The 23,168-nt window shown below is 34.4% G+C and overlaps 1 protein-coding gene across 2 annotated transcripts in view; it reads left to right on the forward strand.

Annotated features, from left to right (window-relative positions):
* Positions 1-23,168, forward strand: part of VPS13B (vacuolar protein sorting 13 homolog B) — a 699,511-nt gene that overhangs the window by 248,200 nt on the left and 428,143 nt on the right. For both annotated transcript variants that reach the window (XM_045861171.1, XM_045861172.1), the window contains exons 20-21: positions 9,299-9,408; positions 18,100-18,247. In XM_045861171.1, coding sequence (XP_045717127.1) covers positions 9,299-9,408; positions 18,100-18,247 — 258 coding nt within the window. The remainder of the gene's footprint in view (positions 1-9,298; positions 9,409-18,099; positions 18,248-23,168) is intronic.

A 23,168-nucleotide genomic window follows, 5' to 3' on the forward strand; every position in this document is an offset into this window, starting at 1 on the left:
GGCCCTTATTTCTCATGACAAGTTATCCTGTTCATGGGGCAACCTTAGATACATTGTATCTTTCCCCCCCTCTTCTGGGGGATTTCAAAATTTTTTTCTCTTTGTTTTTCTGCAGTTTGCTCATGATGTGTCTAGATCTGGTTTTTCTTTTATTTATTCTTGGGGTTTGCTAAGCTTTTTCAAATTGTCAGTTGATACCATTCACCAGTTTTGAAAAGAATTTTTGAAAGAATTCTTCACTTCTGATACTGTATATTTTAAATTCTAATATTTCCATTTGGCTCTTTTTAATTGTTTTTGCTATTAACTTTCTGCCGCAGTTACCCTTCAGTTCACGAATGTTTTCACTGTGTTCTTTAAGGTATTTTAATCATTTTAGATCCCTGTTGGTAATTCTGGTATCTGCGTGCCCCCTACCTTGGGGACTGGTACTATTGACTGTTTTCATTTTAGATGCCGAGTCATTTCTGCATATTGTACTGTGTTTCATAATTTTTAAAAATCAATGTCAAACATTGGTTATAAAAAGAATAATAGAACCTAGTTAAATAACGTTTATGCCCACAAAAAAGCCAGTTTCTTTTTGTCCTGTTACTGATGTAGTTGAGTTGGGTCTGGTTTTTGTTTTCTATACTGTAGTTGAACTGGGTCTGGTTCTTGCTTCATGTAAGTGGACTGTGTTTACTGCAGGCTTCAACTTTTTTTGAGAGCAGAATCTGAATCTTTCTTTTAGTATGGTTTGTGATTTTCTCTCAGTTCTCGTGACCTGACCTCAGACTTCAGCATGCCTTATTCCCCTGTTCTTCCATAGGGATCTTGCTTTCAGTGCCTCTTCTTTTCTCCTAGTCAGAGATTCCCCTTCTTAATGTTCAACGAAAAGTTCAGAGTGCTTGTTGGATTTCTTTTAATCCTTGGTGCTCGGACTTCATTAGGTTCCGCAGACCTGCATCTTGGTGGGTCTTTCTCATCTCTAGTCCTCCTGTCAGTCTCAAGAGTCTTTGCTGGAAGCTTGTTGAAATGTGATGGCAGGTGGGTGGATTCCCCTTGTGTCTAGGGTTCTCAGCGATTCTAAACTGTCGTGACAGCCCCCAACATCTAAAAATTTGTTAAAAGTTCAGTTGTTTTCCCTTATCAGCTTTCTTCTCCTCCTGCTGTGCCAAGAATGAAAGCTGCTATTTATTCCTTTTCTCTTGTAAGGGGCCTTTCACTTTTACAATTTTTCTTCATTAAGTTTCTCTGTGCACTCTGCTGCCTGATGGATGTTGAAAAGCTTTGGTAGGTTGCACGGGTTATTCTTATTATCAGGGTGGGATGCAGTTCTCTGTGATTCTCTGTGTCCCGAGGGAAGGAGAATTGTTTGTTAACTAATGTGAGCCAGTACACACACCTAAAAATATTATGATTCATTTATACTAAATTTGACAGTTACCTTGGAGAAAGTTTCCAGCGGTTGGCAGCTCATGCCTGCTGTCATTTCTTAAACTTGACTACCCATCCTTGTTTTTACAATATTGATTCTTCCTTTTTGTTTACTTAACTGTTGAGCCAGAATTCTTGAGAATTGTTGTTAAAATGAAGAGTAGCAAATAATTTCTTAAGGGCTGTAGAAATCTAAAAAGTTCTTATTTTGCTATAGCTGCAAAATAGAAAAATAGTGAGTTTTAAACTTAGATAAAAATGAACATATCTGTGTTTTCTGTTTCATTCATTGGCTGAAGATAATATCCCAGGTACTTTTTATGGTTTTTAACTTGATATTTTACAAGATAATATCATTGTTGATAAGGTTTCTGAGGCTGGGAAGAAAAATGTATGTGTGATCTTCATGCTCCGCAACTTTTATTTCTGTCCCTTGTTTCAGTTCTCAGTTTTCAGCTCTCGGATGTAACTGAAAATGACTGTGATCCCTTGATTCAACTAATCGGTGAGGCCTGAGTGGAATGTGGATAAGTGAACCATTTTGGCAGTGAGTGGAGAGGCAAAGCACACTTTTCTCATTAGTTGTCTCCCAGGCTAAAATTAAACAGAATAATATATTGCCAAATTTTAGTGATTTATGGGGGATCTGTTCTGAGTCAACTCAGTATCAGACTAATTATCTGCACACTTATATGTCAGAGCTTTTGTGTTATTTTTAAAGGCCGTGTCTTGCGAATTGAGTATAAGAAGATACCTACCCCATTAGATTTAAAATAACATTATCTCTAACTTATAATTTCAACTAAATTGACGTTAAATTAATAGATTATTCTATTTATCACCTATTTAACGCTCATAAAGTCCAAGCCTGGCTATGAGTCATTTAGTCCATTTTTTTTGTTTAATATATATTATATTACTTATATGAACATTTACTAAAGTACTTTTTTGTTAATTATAATAAAATGAGACTTATGAGGTTAATATTCCTTGTGAAAATATTCTCACATTTATTTTCTTTTTTCTAAAATCACAAATAAAAAGGTGTACTAATAACTTATTGAAGAAAGTTTTAAAAAGTTTACTCGACACAATTTAGTTTTTGACATGTCTGAAAAGACTTTGAAAATAAGTAGCCTAATATGGGGAATATCTGTAATTCCTTAATTTACTTTTTTATTTTTAATGGAACTTTATTTTTATTTATTTTACATTGTATTTTTTCCATTACAACTTATCCCCCCTCTAACCTCATTCACTTTCAACCACCCTCCTCCCCTGCCCCCTGCAATCACCACACTGCTGTCTCCGTCCTTGAGGTCTTTTTTTTTTTTTTAAGATTTTATTTATTTATTTATTTTTAGAGAGGGAAGGGAGGGGGAGAGAGAGAGAGAGAGGGAGAGGGAGAGGGAGAGAGAGAGAGAGATCAATGTGCGGTTGCTGGGGGTTATGGCCTGCAACCCAGGAATGTACCCTGGCTGGGAATCGAACCTGGGACACTTTGGTTCCCAGCCTGCGCTCAATCCACTGAGCTACACCAGCCAGGGCTCGTCCTTGAGTTCTTAATTTACTTTTGTCTTTAGCAGTTTGTGTACTTTTAAGTATATTTGTATATATATATATATAACATACATATATATTGCTTTGTTTATATAGGGTTTTTGTATATTTTTCATCATAAATAAAGTTTATATGTGGCTTAAAGTTGACATGGATAATATTAGAGAAAATATATCCAGATATATTTATTTTAAAAAATCCATTTAGTTTTTCCATTATCATCTTTTAATTGTAACACTAATAGATTCACAAGGATGTATATGTAGTGTGTATGTAAGTTTTGAAGTAAAATCATACATGAATATGATTGACTGTTTGATAAGAAGTTGATTATTAATTTGTTTGCTTTTTTAATTCGCTACAAGACCTGTTTAAAAAATTTTTTGTGGGATTTCCTGATCTTTTTCTCTTCAGTGTTTTGTAGCTTTTATGTTTGTCTAATACAGGTTTATTTGTAATTTTCCAGTTTGGATTCATTGGGTTTCTTGGGTTTGAGGCTTCTTGGGTTTCAACAGTTTTATAACATTCTCAGTTATCTTTTTAACTATATTGCCTTTTCCCCATTTTATAGTATCTCCCTCTAAATTCTATTTAGACTTATGTTTGGTCTTCTTACTGAGTCTTCATATCTCTTAACCTTATTTTACTAATTTTCTTTTATTTTTATTCTATCTCCTATGCATTTTAAATTATCTCATGCGTTTCTTGCTTTTCACTAATTTTTTCATTAGTTATATTTAATCTGCTGTTTAACCTGTCCAGTGAGTTTTTTACTTCAAGAATTAAATTAGTCATTTCTGTAATTTCCATTTTTCATTAAAATACATTGTTTGATACTTTCTCATTGTTTGATCCTCTTCATGAACCCATACTTTTGTATTTTGAACATTTTATACATAGCTGTTTTATGTTCTGTGTTCAGATATTTTGATATTTCCAGTATTTGAAGGTCTAAATGTGTTGTTGAACTTTTTTGCTTCTTTTTTATGCTGGCTCGCCTTTTGCAGTGCTTGCTGATTTTTTGTTATGGGAACTGTTCACAGATATTAATTTGTAGCTGTTATATAACAGTGAATGAGAGAGTTTTTAAAAGAAAATTTTGTTTTGCTTTTTGGTAGTGGCTAGAGGGATGTTCCTCAGCAAGAAAATCTAAGGCTCATCTTATCTTTATTTCAGTTCTTCCCAGTCCTTTCTCATGGAAAGTGCACCTGTTTTGTAATGTTCTTTTTTCAAAAGGTAACTAGTTTCAACTCCTTCAGTAATTATTTTGGTATTTACTTACATATTTTAAGTAACTAACAAGGCTTTTGTTCTTTCTTCATTGTTCATTTTAAAGCATTATTTATTTGACATCCTTCTGTGGGAAACAATAACTGGTCAACTTCCACGCTCTTCAGCGCCCATCATGCATTCTTCTCACATACTCATGCTTCTGTTGTCGTTACACCATGTTTGTTTAACCAAGTAATTCATTTCTTTGAATTTACGTAGTGCTATCTACACGTATCATTCATGTCAGTCATGTTGTATCCTATGACTAGTTACCCTTGCCTTTTAAACATTTGATTTTTATGTATTTACTAATTGTGTTGGTTGTTATTAAATTTCCCATATACCCGTCATCATTTCACTGTTGTCATCCTGGGGACTCCCATCACTTTCTTCCTGTGTTGGATCCTTTGTCTTTTGGATCCCACTGCCTTCTTTCTTTTTGTAGTTCCTTCTTTTAGTGGACTGTACTCTTTATTGTTAATCGTATATTATTTGTGGTGTCTTTCATATTTGTGCAATATTAATTATAAAATATTATTAAGTCGTCTTGTGTGATAGGAAGCAATTCATAGTAATTTAAATCTAATTGTGGTTTCATTTCTCTGTATGCATTTTAGACAAGTGTTTTAACCTTTAAGATTGATTATATATTCGTTTTTTTTTTAAACAGGCTTGCTCCTCCTGTGATACCACTCTTTTTTTTTAAAGATTTTATTTATTTATTTATTAGAGAGGGGAAGGGAGGGAGAAAGAGAGAGAGAGAGAGTAACATCAACGTGTGGTTGCTTCTCATGTGGCCCCCACTGGGGACCTGGCCTGCAACCCAGGCATGTGCCCTGACTAGGAATCAAACCTGCGATGCTTTGGTTTGCAGCTCGCGCTCAATCCACTGAGCTATGCCAGCCAGGGCTTGATTATATATTCTTGAATTTAAATAAATTTCTTAAACTCTCCACTTAAATGCCAACTAATTTTTTTAAATTAAAAGCTTTTAATAGTTTTTCATCTTTGTTTTTAATCTTTGAAAGTTTTTTAAAAATTTTTATCTCTATTGTATTTTTTTACATTACCTTTTAGTCCCTTTATATACTCCTTCCCCCAGCAGTCGTCACACTGTTGTCCATGAGTCCTTTTTTCTATTTTGCTCAACCCCTCCACCCCCTAACTGCCCCCACTCCACAACACTAGCTGTCATCCTGCTCTCCCTCTGTGAGTCTGTCTCCATTTTTCTTGTTAGTTCAGTTTGTTCATTAGATTTCCACATATGGGTAATATCAGAGGCAAATTCTGTTTCTGACCTAATAACATTTTTGGGAGAAAATGAGTTGTTACAAAACAAAAACACTATTCAAATGAACTCTTGCTGCATACCATAATGCTATATTTTTGTTAGTTTGTGGGGATGATAGTCTCTGGTATAGTCAAAATGCTAGAATTGTTTGAAAACTGGATATAATTTTGGGAAAGTCCTATTTTATTTCCCTTGATATACAATATAGCATTATTTGATGGTATATTTTATTGATTATGCTATTACAGTTGTCCTATTTCCCCCCTTTATTCCCCTCTGCCCTGCACAGCCCCTTCCATCCACATTCCCCCCACCCCCTGTGCCCCTGCTTTAGTTCATGCCCATGGGTCATACATATAAGTTCTTTGGCTTCTATATTTCCTATACTATTCTTAACCTCCCCTTGTCCATTTTCTACTTACCATTTATGCTACTTATTCTCTTTACCTTTTCCCCCTCTCTCCTCCTTCCACTCCCCTGCTGATAACCCTCCATGTGATCTCCATTTCTATTGTTCTGTTTCTGTTCTAGTTGTTTGCTTAGTTTGTTTTTGTTTTAGGTGTGGTTGTTAATAACTGTGAGTTTGTTGTCATTTTACTGTTCATATTTTTTATCTTTTTTTTTCTTAGATGAATTCCTTTAACATTTCATATAATAAAGGCTTGGTGATGATGAACTCCTTTAACTTGACGTTATCTGAGAAGCACTTTCTCTGCCCTTCCATTCTAAATGAAAGCTTTGCTGGATAGAGTGATCTTGGATGTAGGTCCTTGCCTTTCATGACTTGGAATACTTCTTACCAGCCCCTTCTTGCCTGCAAGGTCTCGTTTGAGAAATCAGCTGACAGTCTGAGGGGAACTCCTTTGTGGGTAACTGTCTCCTATACTCTTGCTGCTTTTAGGCTTCTCTCCTTATCTATAATCTTGGGTAATGTAATTATGATGTGCCTTGGTGTGTTCCTTCTTGGGTCCAACTTCTTTGGGACTCTCTGAACTTCCTGAACTTCCTGGAAGTCTATTTCCTTTGCCTGATTGGGGAAGTTCTCCGTTATTATTTGTTCAAATAAGTTTTCCACTTGTTGCTCTTCCCCTTCTCCTTCTGGTATCCCTATAATTCGGATGTTGGAACGTTTAAAGATGTCTTGGAGGTACCTAAGCCTCTCCTCAATTTTTTGAATTCTTGTTTCTTCATTCTTTTCTGGCTGTATGTTCCTTTTTTCCTTCTGGCCCACATCATTGATCTGAGTTCCAGTTTCCCTCCCATCACTATTGGTTCCCTGTGCATTTTCCTTCATTTCTCTTATTGTAGCCTTCATTTTTCATCTAATTTGCAACCAAATTCAACCAATTCTGTGTGCATCCTGATCACCAGTGCTTTGAACTGTGCATCTGATAGGTTGGCTATCTCTTGGTTGCTTAGTTGTATTTGTTCTGGAGCTTTGATCTCTTCTTCCATTTGGGCCTTTTTTTTTTTTTTTTTTGTCTTGCCATACATGAGCCACGAAAGGTTAAGTGCCTATGGCAGGTTCTGCTGAAAGGACTGATGTGCCCCAACTGACTTGGAAGGTTCAGGTGAAAATGCTGGAGTAACTCGTCCCAGTGCAAAAAGCATACCTGCAGTCACACAACTGTGGTGCCTTAGAAGAAAGTATGTTCTCGGTGGAAGGGATGGATCACAGCTCTTTTCAAGTTTTCCACCTGCCACATTCCTTACAATATAGTATTTTTAAGCCTAATCCTATATACTACTGATATTTGAGAAATAGACAAATTTAGGTTCCTATGAGGAACCTAAAAAATATAGGAAAAATATTACAGGAAAAAATATATTACATGGTATTTTCCAGTTGACTTCAACCATGACTCCCCATTTGCAATCATCTTGTATGTCACTTCTCCCATTATTCCTTCCTGATATGTATTTGAGTGAACCATTGCTCATTGGCACTTGCATTGATACTTGCACAGGATGGAGGTGGGATTGCTCGTGTTGTCTGAGCATGCAGCCCAGGAGCCTGCACTGATTCTGGGTCCCTGGGCAAAGTGGCACTGTGAGGTGGGACAGGAGTATACTTGGCAAATTGTGCTTGTTTGACAATGCTGTGCAAAGCTTTGAAAAAAGGGAAAATTTCTATTTTGTTTGCTTCATGTCTTCTATCCTAATTCCATCTCCATGTGCTTCACTTCTGGTAGGACTTGTTATTGATACTAACTTTATCAATATTTGTTTAAATATTAATTTAATTGCTTAAATAATCTGCAGTATTATAAAACAAATAGGCTTTTCCCAGCTAACCTGAGAACCTATCTGGGTTGGGTTTGTTTTTTTTTTTTTTGGTTTGTTTGTTTTTTAAGCCCTTAACTGTGGTAGGTACTTTTCTAGATGCTGGAGATAAAGTTGAGAGCAATACTGACAGATGCTTTTTCCTTCATATTCCATACATCCTTCTTGAGCTAGTATTTTTTATAAAAAATAGATGTAGAAATGCAAAAACTTACTTATAAATATATAATCTATATATAAATTAAAATGGGATATTGTTTTAGTTATATTCTGTATGAGTTACTTTTTACTAGAGGGGGCAGAAATATTTGTTAGTAGTATTGAATTACAACTTGTTATACTTAAGCTTTGTGTTTTATGTCAGAATGTTAGCATGCATTTCATTTCAGCAGCTCCTTTTCTTTGCTTCTGAAGATTTAAAGCTGTAATTTACAATGATTTATTGAGTGGTTGTAATAATGCTTCTTTCATATCCTGAATTAGTTTTGTAAGATAAAGAAAAAAGAGAGATAATATTCCACTGTCATGGCTAATATAGAAATTGCTCTTTGCCTGAAAATATTAAGCCTATTCTTTTTAAAGACAAATACACTTTTAATGAGATATGATTCATATTCCATAAAAATTTTTAAAGTGTATAACTTAGATGTTTTTAACATACAGGGTGTAGCAAAAGTACGTTCACAGTTTTGAGTGCGTGAAGCACAGAGTTTATTCTTGTACTGTTATTTATTAACCATTGCCTTATTTTGTATACGAACAACTGAAAACTTACTTTTGCCCACCCTATATTTGCAATGTTTGCAACAATCACCATTTTCTAATTCCAGAACATTTTCATTGCTCCCAGAAGAACTGTGTATCTATTAGCAGTTATTTCTCCTTCCTTCCCCCTGATTCTGGCATCTACGAATCCTTTTCTCCTCTATGGGTTTGCCTCTTCTGGCTATTTCATATAAGTGGGATCGCACAATATGTGTGACTGGCTTCTCTCACTATTTTCAAGTTTTATTTATTTGTAGCATGTATTGGTACTTCATTCCTTTTTATGGATAACATTCCATTGTATGGCAGTGCCACCTTTTGTTTGTCCATTCAACAATTTATGGGCATTTGTGTTTTTCCCACTTTAATTATTCATAAAACTATATGAGTAATGCTGCTATGAAGTTTTATATGCAAGTTTTTGCATGAACATATGATTACAGTTCTCATGGTATATATCTAGAATAGAATTGTTGGGTCATATTATAACTGTATGTTTGTTTTTTCAAGGAGTGACAAAATATATTTCAAAGTATTGTACCATATTATGTTCCTACCAGCTATGTATGAGGTTTGAATTATTTAACATCCTTGTCACTACTCGCTGTTGGTCTTTTGAATCATAGCTGTCTTAATTGGTATGAAGTGATGTTAAGGTTACTGTTTTTTGAGGAATTATAATAACAATTTTTAAATCTTGCTTTTTAGGTGCTGTACTTCTTTGTAGTGTAGAAGGACTAGCAGTTAATGTTGATCCAGTCCTATACACCTGGCTCATTTATCAGCCTCAGAAACGTACCAGTAGACATATGCAGCAGGTGAGAAATTTTTATAATTCTCTAAATGAATACATCTTTTTCTCTGTCATTGATGAGAGTTATATATTTCTTCTATTGATATTATTTGTGGATGTACCAGAATTGTGCTGTTCTCCCATTCTTCCCCTTTCAGGTGTTTCTATTCCTTAGTTTCTCTACAAAAAAATTACAGCTCAAAATGGAGTTTCATTGACAAGTAAATGTGTTTTCTGTATAATTGCTTGTAAAGCATATACATTATAGAAGCTAGTTTAGGTAGTCCAGTATTTTCCTCGTAGTGCCTACATGTTTGTTCTCAAAGTGTCAGATACATAAGAAATTTTTAGTAGCTGTTAGCTTTTACTTTTGTTATCTCTACATTTCTTTGTCTTTAGGTTTATTCAACAAACATGCATTGAGTACCTAACCCTGATATTAGGATGGTTAGTGCATAAGAATTGGGATGTATGTTTGTTTAAAAGATTATAAGTTAAAAAGTAAATAGCAGCTAATGCAGTTTCTAGAATACTTACATGTAATTTTCTATGTCATATTAGTTAAATGTAATTCTGACTGATGGTTTTATTATTCCTATTTTAAAGACAAAGAAACTGATGTTTATTTAGATTTTTTTCACTTATTGTCACAAATCTAGTAGATGGCAGAACTTAGGGTTTAAGGCCACATTTATGCTATATTGAATTGCATTTTTCCATTGTTTTAATTGTAGTTTCGTAATATTCTACTTGAAATAGCTCGTATCTGTTTTCTGAAGTAACTTATTGCTAGCTGATAGGAGAAAATGACAATTTTATAATTGCCTCAGAATATAAAAAATAACTAAAAGGTAAATTCATATGTCAAGGAACATCTTTTAAATATTTTTCTTCACTTTGTTTTAGTTTCATTTGAAACTTCCGCCATCTCTCTCCCATGCCATTCTTCTGTTTATTGAATAGTTACGGAATATGAGGCTGTGTGCTGGGTACCGAGGCTACGGAAATAAAAGTCATGTTTGAGAATATTAGTACCTCTAGAGCTGTTTAGTGTATTTGAAAATATTAAGGAATATAGTTATGCCATTCTCAGTAAGTGCTACATTAGATGTATATATAGGATTATGTGAAAACAAAAAAGAGGAATAGTTCTGACAAGCAGCTGAGGGTTTTAAAAGGAGAATGGAGTGGTAAAAGTGGACACTGCTGTCTTGTTCCTGATCTTAAGGGAAATGTTATTTATTTTTGCCCATTGAGTATGATGTTGGCAGTGGATTTATTATATATGGCCTTTCTTATGTTGAGATATGCTCACTCTATTTCTACTTTGCTGAGTGTTTTTATCATAAGTGGGTGCTGGATATTTATCGAATGCTTTTCTACATCTATTAATATGATCATGTGATTTTTGTCTTTCATTTTGTTTATGTGATGTATTATATCTGTTGATTTGTGAATATTGGACCATCCTTGCATCCCTGGAATAAATCCTGCTTGATCATGGTGTATGATCTTTTCATTGTATTGCTGGATCTGCTTTGCTAATATTTTGTTGAGGATTTTAGCATTATATTTATCAGAGATACTGGGCTGTAACTTTCTTTGTTCTATCTTTACCTGGTTATGAGGCTAGGATAACACTGGCCCCCTAAAAAGAGTAAGGGAGTCTTTCTTCTTCTTGAATTTTTTGGAATAGTTTGAGAAGGATAGGTATTAGTTCTTCTTTGTATGTTTGGTAAAATTTGCCTGTGAACCATCTGGTCCAGGGCTTTTGTGTGCTGGGAGTTTTTTGATTACTGCTTTGATTTTACTAGTTGTTATTGGTTTGTTCAGGTTTTCTTCTTCCTGATTCAGTTTTGGAAGATTGTATGTTTCTAGAAATTTATCCATTCTAACACAGTACGGGAAATCCTAACCGCAGTGATCAGACGGAAGAAGAAATAAAAGGCATCCAAATTGGAAAGGAAGTAAAACCATCATTTGCAGACAACATGATAGTGTACATAGGAAAACCTTTAGGCTTCACCAAAAAACTGCTCGACCTAATAAGTGAATTTGGCAAAGTAGTGGGATACAAAGTCAATATTCAGAAATTAGTGGCATTTTTGTACAAGAACAATGAGCTATTAGAAAGAGAAACTAAGGAAAAAATCCCATTTACTACAGCAACAACAACAAAGTACCTAGGAATAAATTTAACCAAGGAGCTAAAAGACTGGTACTCAGAAAACTATAGAACACTAAAGAGAGAAATTGAGGAAGATAAAAATAAATGGGAGAACTGGAGTGGTACAAACAAAAAAATGAAACTAGACCATCAACTTATACCATATACCTGAATAAACTCAAAATGGATGAAAGACTTGAATGTAAGTCGCGATACCATAAAAGTGCTAGAGGAAAACATAGGCAGTAAAATTTCAGATATCCTACATAGCAATATTTTTGCTGATATATCTCTTTGAGCAAGGGAAATAAAGGAAAAAACAAACAAGGGGGGTCCACACCAAGTTAAAAACCTTCTGCATGGCTAAAGAAACCATCATCAAAAGGAAAAAAGGTAACTGATTGTATGGGAGAACATATTTGCCAGTGATACCTGGGACAAAGGTTTAATCTTCAAAATATACAAAGAACTCATACAACTCCACATCAGGAAGACAAAACAGCCCAGTTAAAAAATGGGCAAAGGACCTGAATAGGCACATCTCTAAGGAGGACATACAGAGGGCCCATAGACATATGAAGAGATGTTCAACATCACTAGCCATTAGAGAGATGCAAATTAAAGTCACAATGAGATATACCACCTCCCATCTGCCTATCATTATAAATCAATGAACAAGTGCTGGCAAGGATGTGGAGAAAGGGGAACCCTAGTCCACTGTTGGTGGGAGTGCAGACTCTTGCAGCTGCTGTGGAAAGTAGTATTGAGTTTCCTCAAAAAAATTAAAAATGGAACTGCCTTTTGACCCAGCAATTCCACTACTGGGAATACACCCTAACCTAAGAATCCCAAAACACCAGTTCAAAAGAATTTATGCACCTTTAGGTTCATAGCAGCATTATTTACAATAGCTAAGATTTGGAAACAGCCTAAGTGCCCATAAGTAGATGAATGGATCAAAAATGGTGGTACATTTACACAATGGAATCCTACACAGTAGGAAAAAAGAAGGAATTCCTGCCTTTTTTGACAACATGAATGGAACTGGAAACTATTATGCTAAGTGAAATAAGTCAGTCGGTGAAAGACGTATATCATATGATCTCACTTATAATAGGAACCTAATGAACAAAATAAAGTAATAAGCATAATAGAACCAGAGACATGGAGTCATGGAATAAACTGACTGCTGTAAGAGGGGACAGGGGAGCAGGGGACTGATTGAAGGAAGGTGAAGGGGTTAGTCAAAAAACATACACAGTGGACCCATGGACATGGATAATGGTGTGGGGATTGACTATGGATTGACTATGGGCAGACTGGGTGGAGGAGGTGAAGGGGAAAGTGGGACAACTGCAATAGCATAAACAATAAAACATTAAACAGGAAAAAATAAAAATAAAAGGAGGAGAATTAACAATTCAGCTAAAGATCATAGGAGTGAGCCAGAAAGGGAAGGTTGTTTTAGGCTAAACCGTGTAAGCAGAGGCAAAAAAGATGTTGCATTTCCAGACTAGAGCCAGGTGTTCTTATAGAGACTGGTAGAAACTGGAAACCAATTAATAAAATACTTTATTTGTATTGCTGAGGTTTTAAAACTGTCCTGAAGGGTTAAAAGGAAGTATAGGAAACTGATGTAAATAGATTTGGATTTTAAAAAGTTTATTATGATACAATGGGTGGTAGAGAAATAAGACTAATGGCAGAGACCATTTGAAAAAAAGTTTAGTTGTAAATTATTTTATTCTTATAGAGATATAGCTAACATATAACATACCAGTTTCAGCTGTATAATATAATGATTTGATATTGTTGCATATGTTGTGAAATCGTCACAATAATTTAGTTAATATCCATCACCAATATAGTTACAAATCTTTTTCCTCTTAATAAGAACTATTAAGATTTACTTTCTTAGCAACTTTCAAATATACAATACAGTACTATTAACTAACTGTACATTACATTGTACATCACATCTTATGTCCTACTCATTTTATAACTAGAAGTTTATACCTTTTGATTTCATCTACCCCTATTGCCCTTACCAGTCTCCCCCCACATACCAAACTCTGGCAATCACTCATCTGTTCTCTATATATATGAGTGGGTTTTTTTCGGGGGGAGGGGAATGTGTCTTATTTTATTTAAATTCCACATACTACTTGTCTGACTTATTTTATTTAGGCTAAAGCCTCAAGGTCCATCCATGTGCAAGTGGCAGGATTTCCTTCTTTTATGGCTGAATAATATTCTATTGTATTATAAATTCTTCACTGATTATTTTATAAAGGATACAATTATTACCAGTAAAATATGGCTGTCCCTGAAGGTCAACTCTAGCAGCTTAAGGAAATTAGACTTTTATTTGATTAATACCAAGCACCTTCAAAGATTCTGACTTTTAATTTTATTTTATAACTTTTTAAATTAAATGTAAATACATATTTTTCTAAGTTCAAAAATAAAAGTTTTATTCCTGTTCTGCTTGTTTGCTTAGTTTGTTTTTCAGATTCAGTTGATGATAGTTGTACATTTGTTGTGTATTTTAATGTTCATAGTTTTAATTTTCTTTTTCTTACATAGTTCCCTTTTACATAATGGAGGTACCAGGTGGAGGGGGGAAAATTGGGACAAGTATAATAGCAAAATCAATAAAATATATTAAAAAAATAAGTTTTATTTATGCTCTGGCTGGTGTGGCTTAGTGGATTGAATACCAGTCAGCGAACCAAAGGGTTACTGGTTCAATTCCTGGTCAGGACACATGCTGGCGTTGTGGGCGAGGTCCCTGGTAGAAGGTGTATGAGAGGCAACCATACATTGCTGTTTCTTTCCTTCTCTTTCTCCTTCTCTCTAAAAATAAGTAAAATCTTTTTTTAAAAAATGGTAGTTTTATTTAAAAGATAAACTAACAAATACCCATATCTTATTAATCTAGAGTTATAAATATTGTGGTAAATATCTTCATAGGTAAGTCTTTGCATTAAAAAAAATTTTATTTTTATTTATTTTTAGAGAGGGAGGGGAGGGAGATAGAGAGAGAGAGAAAAACATCAATATGCGGTTGCTGGGGGCCATGGCCTGCAACCCAGGCATGTGCCCTGACTGGGAATCAAACCTACGGCACTTTGGTTCGCAGCCTGTGCTCAATCCACTGAGCTACTCCAGCCAGGGCTCTGCATTTTTCTTTAACTATCCACTTAGAATATATTTTTAGAAGTGTAATTAGTAGCTCCAGGCATGCATTTTAATATATTTAAGGCTCTTGTTATACTGGCAATTTGTTTCTAGAAGTTTATATAGTTTATATACATTTTCATCAGCATTTTATATTATTACTATTTTACTGCAGTTGAGTATATCTCAAAAATATACTTTTTTAAGTGCCTTTAATCTACTATTTTAGTTTTAGATTTTTTTTTAAATGGATAAATCAGAGAATAGTACAGTTGAATCCTGTGGCCTCATCACCCAGCTTCAATATTTATTAACTCATGAATAATCACCTTTACTTAAAAATCTATAAGATGAAAAATGTCAATGTTCAGTAGTGTTGAAAATTCAGAAAATGGAGGACCTCATATACCACTGGTATGAGTAAAAATTGATAAATTTGATAAGATCTAATAAAATTAAAAATGAATGTACCCTATGATACCAAAATCCCACTTTTTGATACAGCTGTGCTCTTACAGTCTCATTCATGTGAGCTGAGGGAGTCCTGTACAAGTCTGTTGTTGCAGTATGCATTGCAGTGATATAAATCGAAGCCCACCTAAATGACAGTCTCTCTGAAGTGGATGATTAAAGTGTGGCATATTCACACGATACAATACTTCATTGTTTAAAATTATGCAATAGGTCTTAATATGGATGTCTCAAAATTTTATTTAATTCAGAAAATCAGTTTCCCAAGGACATACAGAATATGGCAGTATCTATGTCTGTTTTTCCAAAACCACCCTTTTAATAAGTAATTAATTTGAAGGATTGTATCAATATCATAATATTGGTTGACTCTGGGAGAAATGGGCAATTGGTGTTTAGTTGGTATTTTAGCTTTATGTGTAATAGTGTATCTCCTTTTTAAAAAAAATAAGCAAATATGATAAAATATTAATAACCAGTAATTATTGGTTATATTGGGAATATGAATATTGTTTTATTAATAATTTCTGGTGTTTTATAGTATTAAATTAATAATAAAGAAGGGAAATTTTATAAAAAGAGTGACTAAAGCTTTAGTTAGTTTGGGATCATGGGATATTTTTGGGGGCAAGAATAGGACAAATGTGGAGCTAGGGTACAGCTGGAATTTAGAGGAATATTTACTACCAGAAGGTAGAAGAATGTAAGCAGGACAATGGTAGGTTACTAAAAATAAATACTGCCTATTTTGATATTGTTGACTGGGGAGCGATATTTCCAGAAAAGTGGAGGGAATCATCCATCTTGCTTTGTTCTTTATCCAGTGTCTCTTCATGCCTGACATGTGGCACCTACATTAGCAATCATTCATATTCTGTTGAATACCATGTCAGATGTTTGGAATATAGCTGTGTAGAAGTCATGTAAGAGCCTTGCACTCTTGTTAGAAAGGGTTTTTGTTTGGCCTTTTACTGTATTTTTACCTACGTGAACCCAGAGTTTCAGCCAATGAAAGAAAGATTTTTTTGTTCGTTTGTTGTTGGGTATTGCCAATACCATGGTTTTTATTAATCTCATCTTTCACCTTTTATGCTTGAATTCAATATCACACTATACATCACATAATTTTTCTCTAATTATTATATATTGATTTTGATCTCAAATTTGGTTGTAAGAGTACTTGATTATGCTCCAGGTTTACAAATAATGGCCAAGAAAGTCAAGGGATTATGGAATTAATAAATGTCAGAGCCTAAAGGGGTTTTCCAGTAGGCTTCTGTACCCCCTTACTTTATTGATGAAGTCTAAATGAATCAAACTTACATTATGCTGAGAGTTTCTCATCTAGGTCTTACATACTATTTCCATTTCCTACTTAGATTTGTATAAATATCACCATGTTGACTAAATGCTTAATATGAAAGCAGGTACTCTACATTGTGATGTTTTCCACAATGTATTTTATGTTTTTATATTCTCATTATTAGCTTTGTTGTGCTTTTACTCAGACTAAGTAAAAACTTGTAAAATAGTTTGCTTTTTTCCCTCTAGCTCATAACTTTGTCGATTATATTACATCATTATCTAATATACCTGTGTTGTCATTGAAATACTTATACATAATCTAAATAATACTCAGTGCTGTGAGTTGGGTGAGACTTAAGGTTGGGTCTGCAGAAGTGTGGTTGTTGTGGTGTGGGGGGTGACCTCAGACCTCACTGCAGCCTGACTGACCCCCTTCAGATTCACCCCTCAATGCAGCTGTCCTGCAGCTATCATCTCTTATTTCTTGAGCTGCGGTTTCTTTCTCAGTCTGTGGCTAAAACCCAGCATTTGATGATTGTTTTCCACCCCGTTCAACATTGATCTTTGATCCTGCAACAAACTTAAAAATACCTATGTATTTTTTTTTTTTTTGCCAAAAATCTGACAAGATTGTATTGGGCGTCATCAGTGGTAACATCAGACTTTATTTCAGTGAATAAAGATGAAACAGCTGCTTTATTGTTCAGCTCAGCACTCATGCATTCAATATAGGATCATAATATTTTCCAGCTTTCTCTAACTGTAGATATTTTTCTATGCTTTCTAAATATGCTGTAGATATCACTTTGTCAGACAAAATAGACTTTCAGCAATTCTCAAAAAATATCAGACTGCCTATATTAACATATGCATAATCACTTTATGGAAGTGTGCCTCTTAAAATATAATTTTATAAGAATAAATTTTCTAACATTAATTTTCTTTTTTGATTTCTTTTTGTTTTTATTTATACTTACTGAATTTACTGAGTTGACCTAACAATTTTCAAAGTTAATTTTAGTTTTGATTTGCTTTTATTATGTTAGCTTTATACTTCTTTCTAAAATTTATGATTATTTTCAAGTTCTCTTGGTTTTCACACAAAATTGTAATTTACAATTTAAAGTGTTTTTCTGTTTGAGTGTGTGCATGTGTGTGTTTGAGTGAGAGAGAGAGAGAGATTGATTGGTGTTGGATTGACTAAATGATGTAATAAACGAATGAATAAAGTAGAAACAGAGGCATACATATGTAGAACAAGCTGATAGCTGACAGAGGGGAGGATGGAGGAGGTTTTTGGATGGAAGAAGGTGAAGGAATTTGCTAAAGAGCATATATGCATTACCCATGGACATGGACAACAGTATGGTGATGGCCAGAGGGAAGGGGGAGCAATGGTGGGGAACGGGGGCTGGTGGGCAAAAAGGGGGAAATGGAGCTATCTATAGTAGTGTGAACAATAAAAATAAACTTAAAATAATAATAATAGTAATAAAACCCCAACTTGTAAAGGACTTTCCTCAATGATACTGTGTTAAAACTTCACTCCTTATGAATTAGTAAATAATGCAGTTTTCATTTGACTTCCTCCAGCAGCCTGTGATAGCTGTCCCTCTTGTTATGCCAATTAGCAGAAGGAAAGAAGATGAGACATCTGTTGGAAGTGCACCCTTGGCAAAGCAACAGTCTTATCAGGCCTCTGAATATGCCAGCAGCCCTATAAAAACAAAAACAGTAACAGGTATGTATGTGTCAAGAACTCAAAAGGTTCTGTGCTTTTACCCAACCTCCATACTAACAAATTATCAAATTATCTGGGCCACAGTTTTGTGAATGCTGACCAAAGACATGAAACTGCTGAAACAGAGACAAAGGACTTTGTCATTAACAGCATTAGCAGTAACCAAAGTGTTGGCATTTTCTCAAGTCTCTGCCTAAGCCTAATTTCCACAGGGTATTACAAAGTGGGGCCAAGTAATACCTATAAGCAGTGGTTTACATTACAGGAGAGCAACCCTCGATTGAGGGAACCCAATGTGTAGAAAGCCCACCTCCTCTCTAGAAGGAGGCATTATATGTACCTTGGAAGACTGTAAGTAAACTTGCTCATTGTTCAGAAGGAGGATAATATTTCTGTCCTCTGAGGCCTGAGTATGTTTTACAGATATCTTGAAAAACACAAGTAGGAAAAAAGGCACTCACTGCCTGCGCTTTTAAGACATGCAAAAACACAAGACATTCCTGTAGAATTGATTTCCGGTAGTATGTTCCTTCTTAAAGTGAATTCTTACAAATGACGGTACATTTCACTCTTCTTTCCTCCCCCTTCTCTCTCTTTCTCTGCTAGACTGTCCATGCAAATAGTCTTCCATAAAGCATTTTAAAATTTCATTTAATGTGTAATGAAAAAGAGCACTATGTGATTTCATTTTAGTTGATGTTTTTCTTCTTAATTTTTAATGTTCCGATGATGGGCCACCTATTTGGAGGTGAATTTGTATTTTTCCTTAGATATTCAGCCTTATTTTATATAACTCATATTACCAATCATACTGAAAAAAGTTTTATATTTTCAGTAAATCAAAACCCACTAACTGAACATCCGTAACAGGCAAGGCTCTGTCGTAAGTGATATAGAGGATAGAAATATTAATGAGACATCAATGCTTGCCCTTAATGAAATTAAAATATGATTGTACACATAAGGACATTTAAACTAACATTTGTGATTTAGAGGAAAACTTAGTATTATTTTCTTCACATTTAACAACAACAACAATAGCAATGCTAATACACATTTTTGTAGAGTTTTATATGTAACTATTGTTCTGTGCTCTATTGCCTTCCTAAAACAGCATGCTGTGTTTATTTTATAGAATTATTAGATATTTTACCGGTCAGTACCCACAGGCTTTTACTCTGTTGAGATTTCTATTATCAGTTGATAAAAATACCTACTCTTAGTTTTTGTTGTAGAGGAAGATTATCTGTAACTTGTATTTAGCTTTTAACATAAAATTAGATATTTTTTTCCTTTAGTTACCATGCTACATTATAAACTTTGAATCTCCTTAACTGGTGATTTACATAAAGGCTTGTAAATATCACCTCTGAATAAAATAAATGTCCACTAAGTATCCATTGATAAAAATAAGTGTAATCTTATATGCATATTAACCACATATTCTGACCTCCTGCTTTTATTATTTAGTCCTGTTCACACTTGACTGATTTAGAGTAATTGTTAAGGAAGGGTAAAGATGACAGAAAATGATTACCATTTACATGAAATTACATGACAGAACTATATAAAAAATATCTTAGATTTAAGAAAAATATGCATTTGCTATGCATGGAAAAGTTTTATATCTAAATTCACATCCCATATCAATTACATATCAATTCACAAAAGATACCAGTTAATATCTGAGATTTATTTTGCTGTCTTATACTGTTTTATTTTTATAAGAAATTAATACTAATTTTATGTTGAGAAAAATAGTAACACCCCAACATGTAGCTTTCTATCATTAATTATTACTTTATAGAATATGCAGACATATGTAAACAACACATTGTTCTTTATTTCAAATTACAATGTGAACTGTGGTACCTTGTATTTGAATTGTGGTATATTTGCTTTTCCTGTCTTTAGCGTTCCCCTGTCTCTCAAACACTTAGGTTAGATACCCAATAGGTATTCTCTTTATGGGTGAGGATATCAGTACTTCACCAAATGTAGATTCTTACACAGGCTAGCATGACAATGAACAGTTATCAAGCCAATGCCTGTGCTTGCCATGTTTTGGCACTGGGGGCATTTACAAGAGGTAAAAAGCCCTGGGTATAACATTCTTCACGGCTTACATTGCATACCCACCATTTTTACTTTTCTGGTAACCTTGGTGGTGGTGCTCTCTGTTTTCTTGAGAATGCTCTGTACCAACTGTTTGCTTTAATTAGGATTAAGTTTCAAAAATTTTTGTTTTTTAAAATCAGAGTATACAGTTCCTGTTGGTTTTAGATGAAATATGTTTTGTAAGTCCTTTGAATTTTTACCTACTTCTAAATGTAATTATCATTGTTTTTATTATTTACATTGCATCATGGACTGTAATGTTTTGGTAAGGTATTCATAGCCTTTTATACATCTTTTTCATTGTTTTTGTTTTACTTTTTGCATATTGGCCTTTTTAAGCATACAGTTCAGTAGTGTTAAGTATGTTCACATTGTTGTGGCATATATATTTTAATTTTTTAACTGAAATTTATAGTGGAGAAGTGTTAGTATCAATTTTTGCCTGAATTCTCATTAAACCTAAGCTCCCATTTTGGTCTTAAGTTCGTCCCCAACAATTTTGTAGTATTTTTGGCACGTGATGACCAAGGCCAGCTGATAATGCGCTAGGCTTGATTTTGGCATTTTAATTATTCAATATGAAGCAGCCATCTTCCTCTTCCAGTGTCAGTTAACCGGTGTAAAGTGGCTGGCTGCAGCAGGAACATGTGATTCATGGCTGGAAATGTGCTGACAGCAGAACAGCACTATTGTAGTGCTACAGACACGTAGGGCTGGCCACGCCAGGATAAAGTCGTGTTTCACATGAAGATAATATATTATTACAAAATTCTAAATAATCTTCTAGAGAATCTGTATACCCTTCAAAACATGGAAACCCTCAAAGATACGACATCTGTTTACCCTCTGTTTTGGAAACCTTATGAACATTAATTTGGGGCTCTTGACAAAGATGTCTGTAGTGGAGATGAAAAAGCAGGATACTGCATACATGATAGCTTTAAAAAATATTATCCATCATCATCAAGTTGAAAGCTGTTAAGTACACAGTTAAAACGATAGAAGGCCTTTTAATTTGACTCCTCAAATACTGCTAAAATAATAACAATGTGATAATTAATGATGTAAATGTTAAGAGCTAATACCACAAATTAAAAGTATGAAACTTTAGTTTCTGACCATGATGGAGTAACAAAGACTAAATTTCCATTCCTGCTGTAAGTAACATACTGATCAGAATGTATGGGAGAATAAAGCTTGTGGACATTGGACAACTGGCAGTACAGGGCCGTGATCCCTCATAGGAGGGAGACAAATGCCGTAGTGCCTAGGGTTGCCTGGCTTTCTGACTGAAGGCACATTCCAGACCAGAGAGCAGGGTGGGGTATATCAAACTGAGCTCAGCTGCCTTGCTGAAATGAAGTTTTGGGAAGTAGAGGGAAAGAATTATAAGGAGGCAGAGATGACTGGAAATTAGGGGACAAAATTCCAGAGAGAGAGAAAGCTATTAAGCAAGAGTTCCAGAAAGCAACAGTGGAGTTCTTCTTGAGTATTTATTAAAGGGTAAGACATGTTGGGCAAGGATAACCAAGGAGCTGGGGTCTGAATGATTCTCAGAGCTCACACAGGGATGGGAGTTATTCAGGTTCCCACTGTCCACAGTATCCACTTCTTATTAATCATTCAAATCTTCATAGAGGACCCAGAGAGGCATGCCTTAGTAGTTAGTGTAGCTAAACTTTCCATAGCATAAAGGCTATCCTAGAACCACCTCTAACAAACTTAAAAAGGGAACTAAAACAATGAGTAAGTTAACTGCTGGCAAAATGAAGCCTAGTGCTGTTAAGAGGAATACAACAAGATACAGACATGTAACAACTTAAAAACCACAATTTCATCCATTCAGTACCATATGCAGATGATGTATTATAGAATTGTACACCTGAAACCTATAAAATTTCATTAACCAATGTCACTGCAATAAATTCAGTTTAAAAAAACTGATTAATAAAATAAAAAACCCAAAACAAAAACTACTACTGATCCAAAGAAGTGGGAAACTTTGACCAGGAGAAAAAAATAACCAACAGAAATAAATTAAGAAATTATATAGATGATGGAATCAGCAAGTGTATTAAATACTTGTACATTAAAACAGGTATTAAAATTGTACTCAGGTAGTTAAGAAAAGATGAATACATTTTAGAGAGAAATGGAAGATATAAAAAAGAACCAAGCCCAACTCTAGAGATGGAAAATCTGCAATGAGAAACTCCCTGGATAGAATTAGAGTAGGGTAGACATTGCAGAAGAAGAAATCAATAAGTTTGAAGACATAGCAATAAAATAAAGGAAGAAAAATTTACAGAGTTTTAGTGAACTGTAGGACAATGATTAATTAGCATAGTCAGGGAAGTCTCACTGGAAGTTCATATTACCAGCTACTTGAAGCAGGTAAGGGAACAAGCTACATGGACATCTGTGGAAAATCATTTGGGGAGGAATTATCTATCTATATCTATTGAAAGTTATCTGATATAACACTTTCACTTTATAATTAAGGAGATGGAGTCATAAAGAAGTAAAGAAACTTATCCATGGTTAAAAATACTTAGTGACACTTTCAGTGAAAGTTCCAAATTGCAGTAGTCATTTTGTAATTATCAGTTGCCTTTTCTCATTTCTTAATAACATAACCAGCTCTCAAAATAGGGTCTATGCAAATTCATTCATCTACTATTTTTCTTCTAAGACCTGATATATGAGCAGCCAACTTCAGTGTGTCTTCTCCTCCTCCTCTACCCCATTCCTTTTTTTGTCAAGGAATTGTTCTAAATTTTAAGCCCAGTTCCATAGGACTAAT

This window comes from Phyllostomus hastatus, unplaced genomic scaffold, assembly GCF_019186645.2.
Source record: "Phyllostomus hastatus isolate PE091 unplaced genomic scaffold, TTU_PhHast_1.1 phas_scaffold_21, whole genome shotgun sequence".
Taxonomy (NCBI): Eukaryota; Metazoa; Chordata; class Mammalia; order Chiroptera; family Phyllostomidae; genus Phyllostomus; species Phyllostomus hastatus.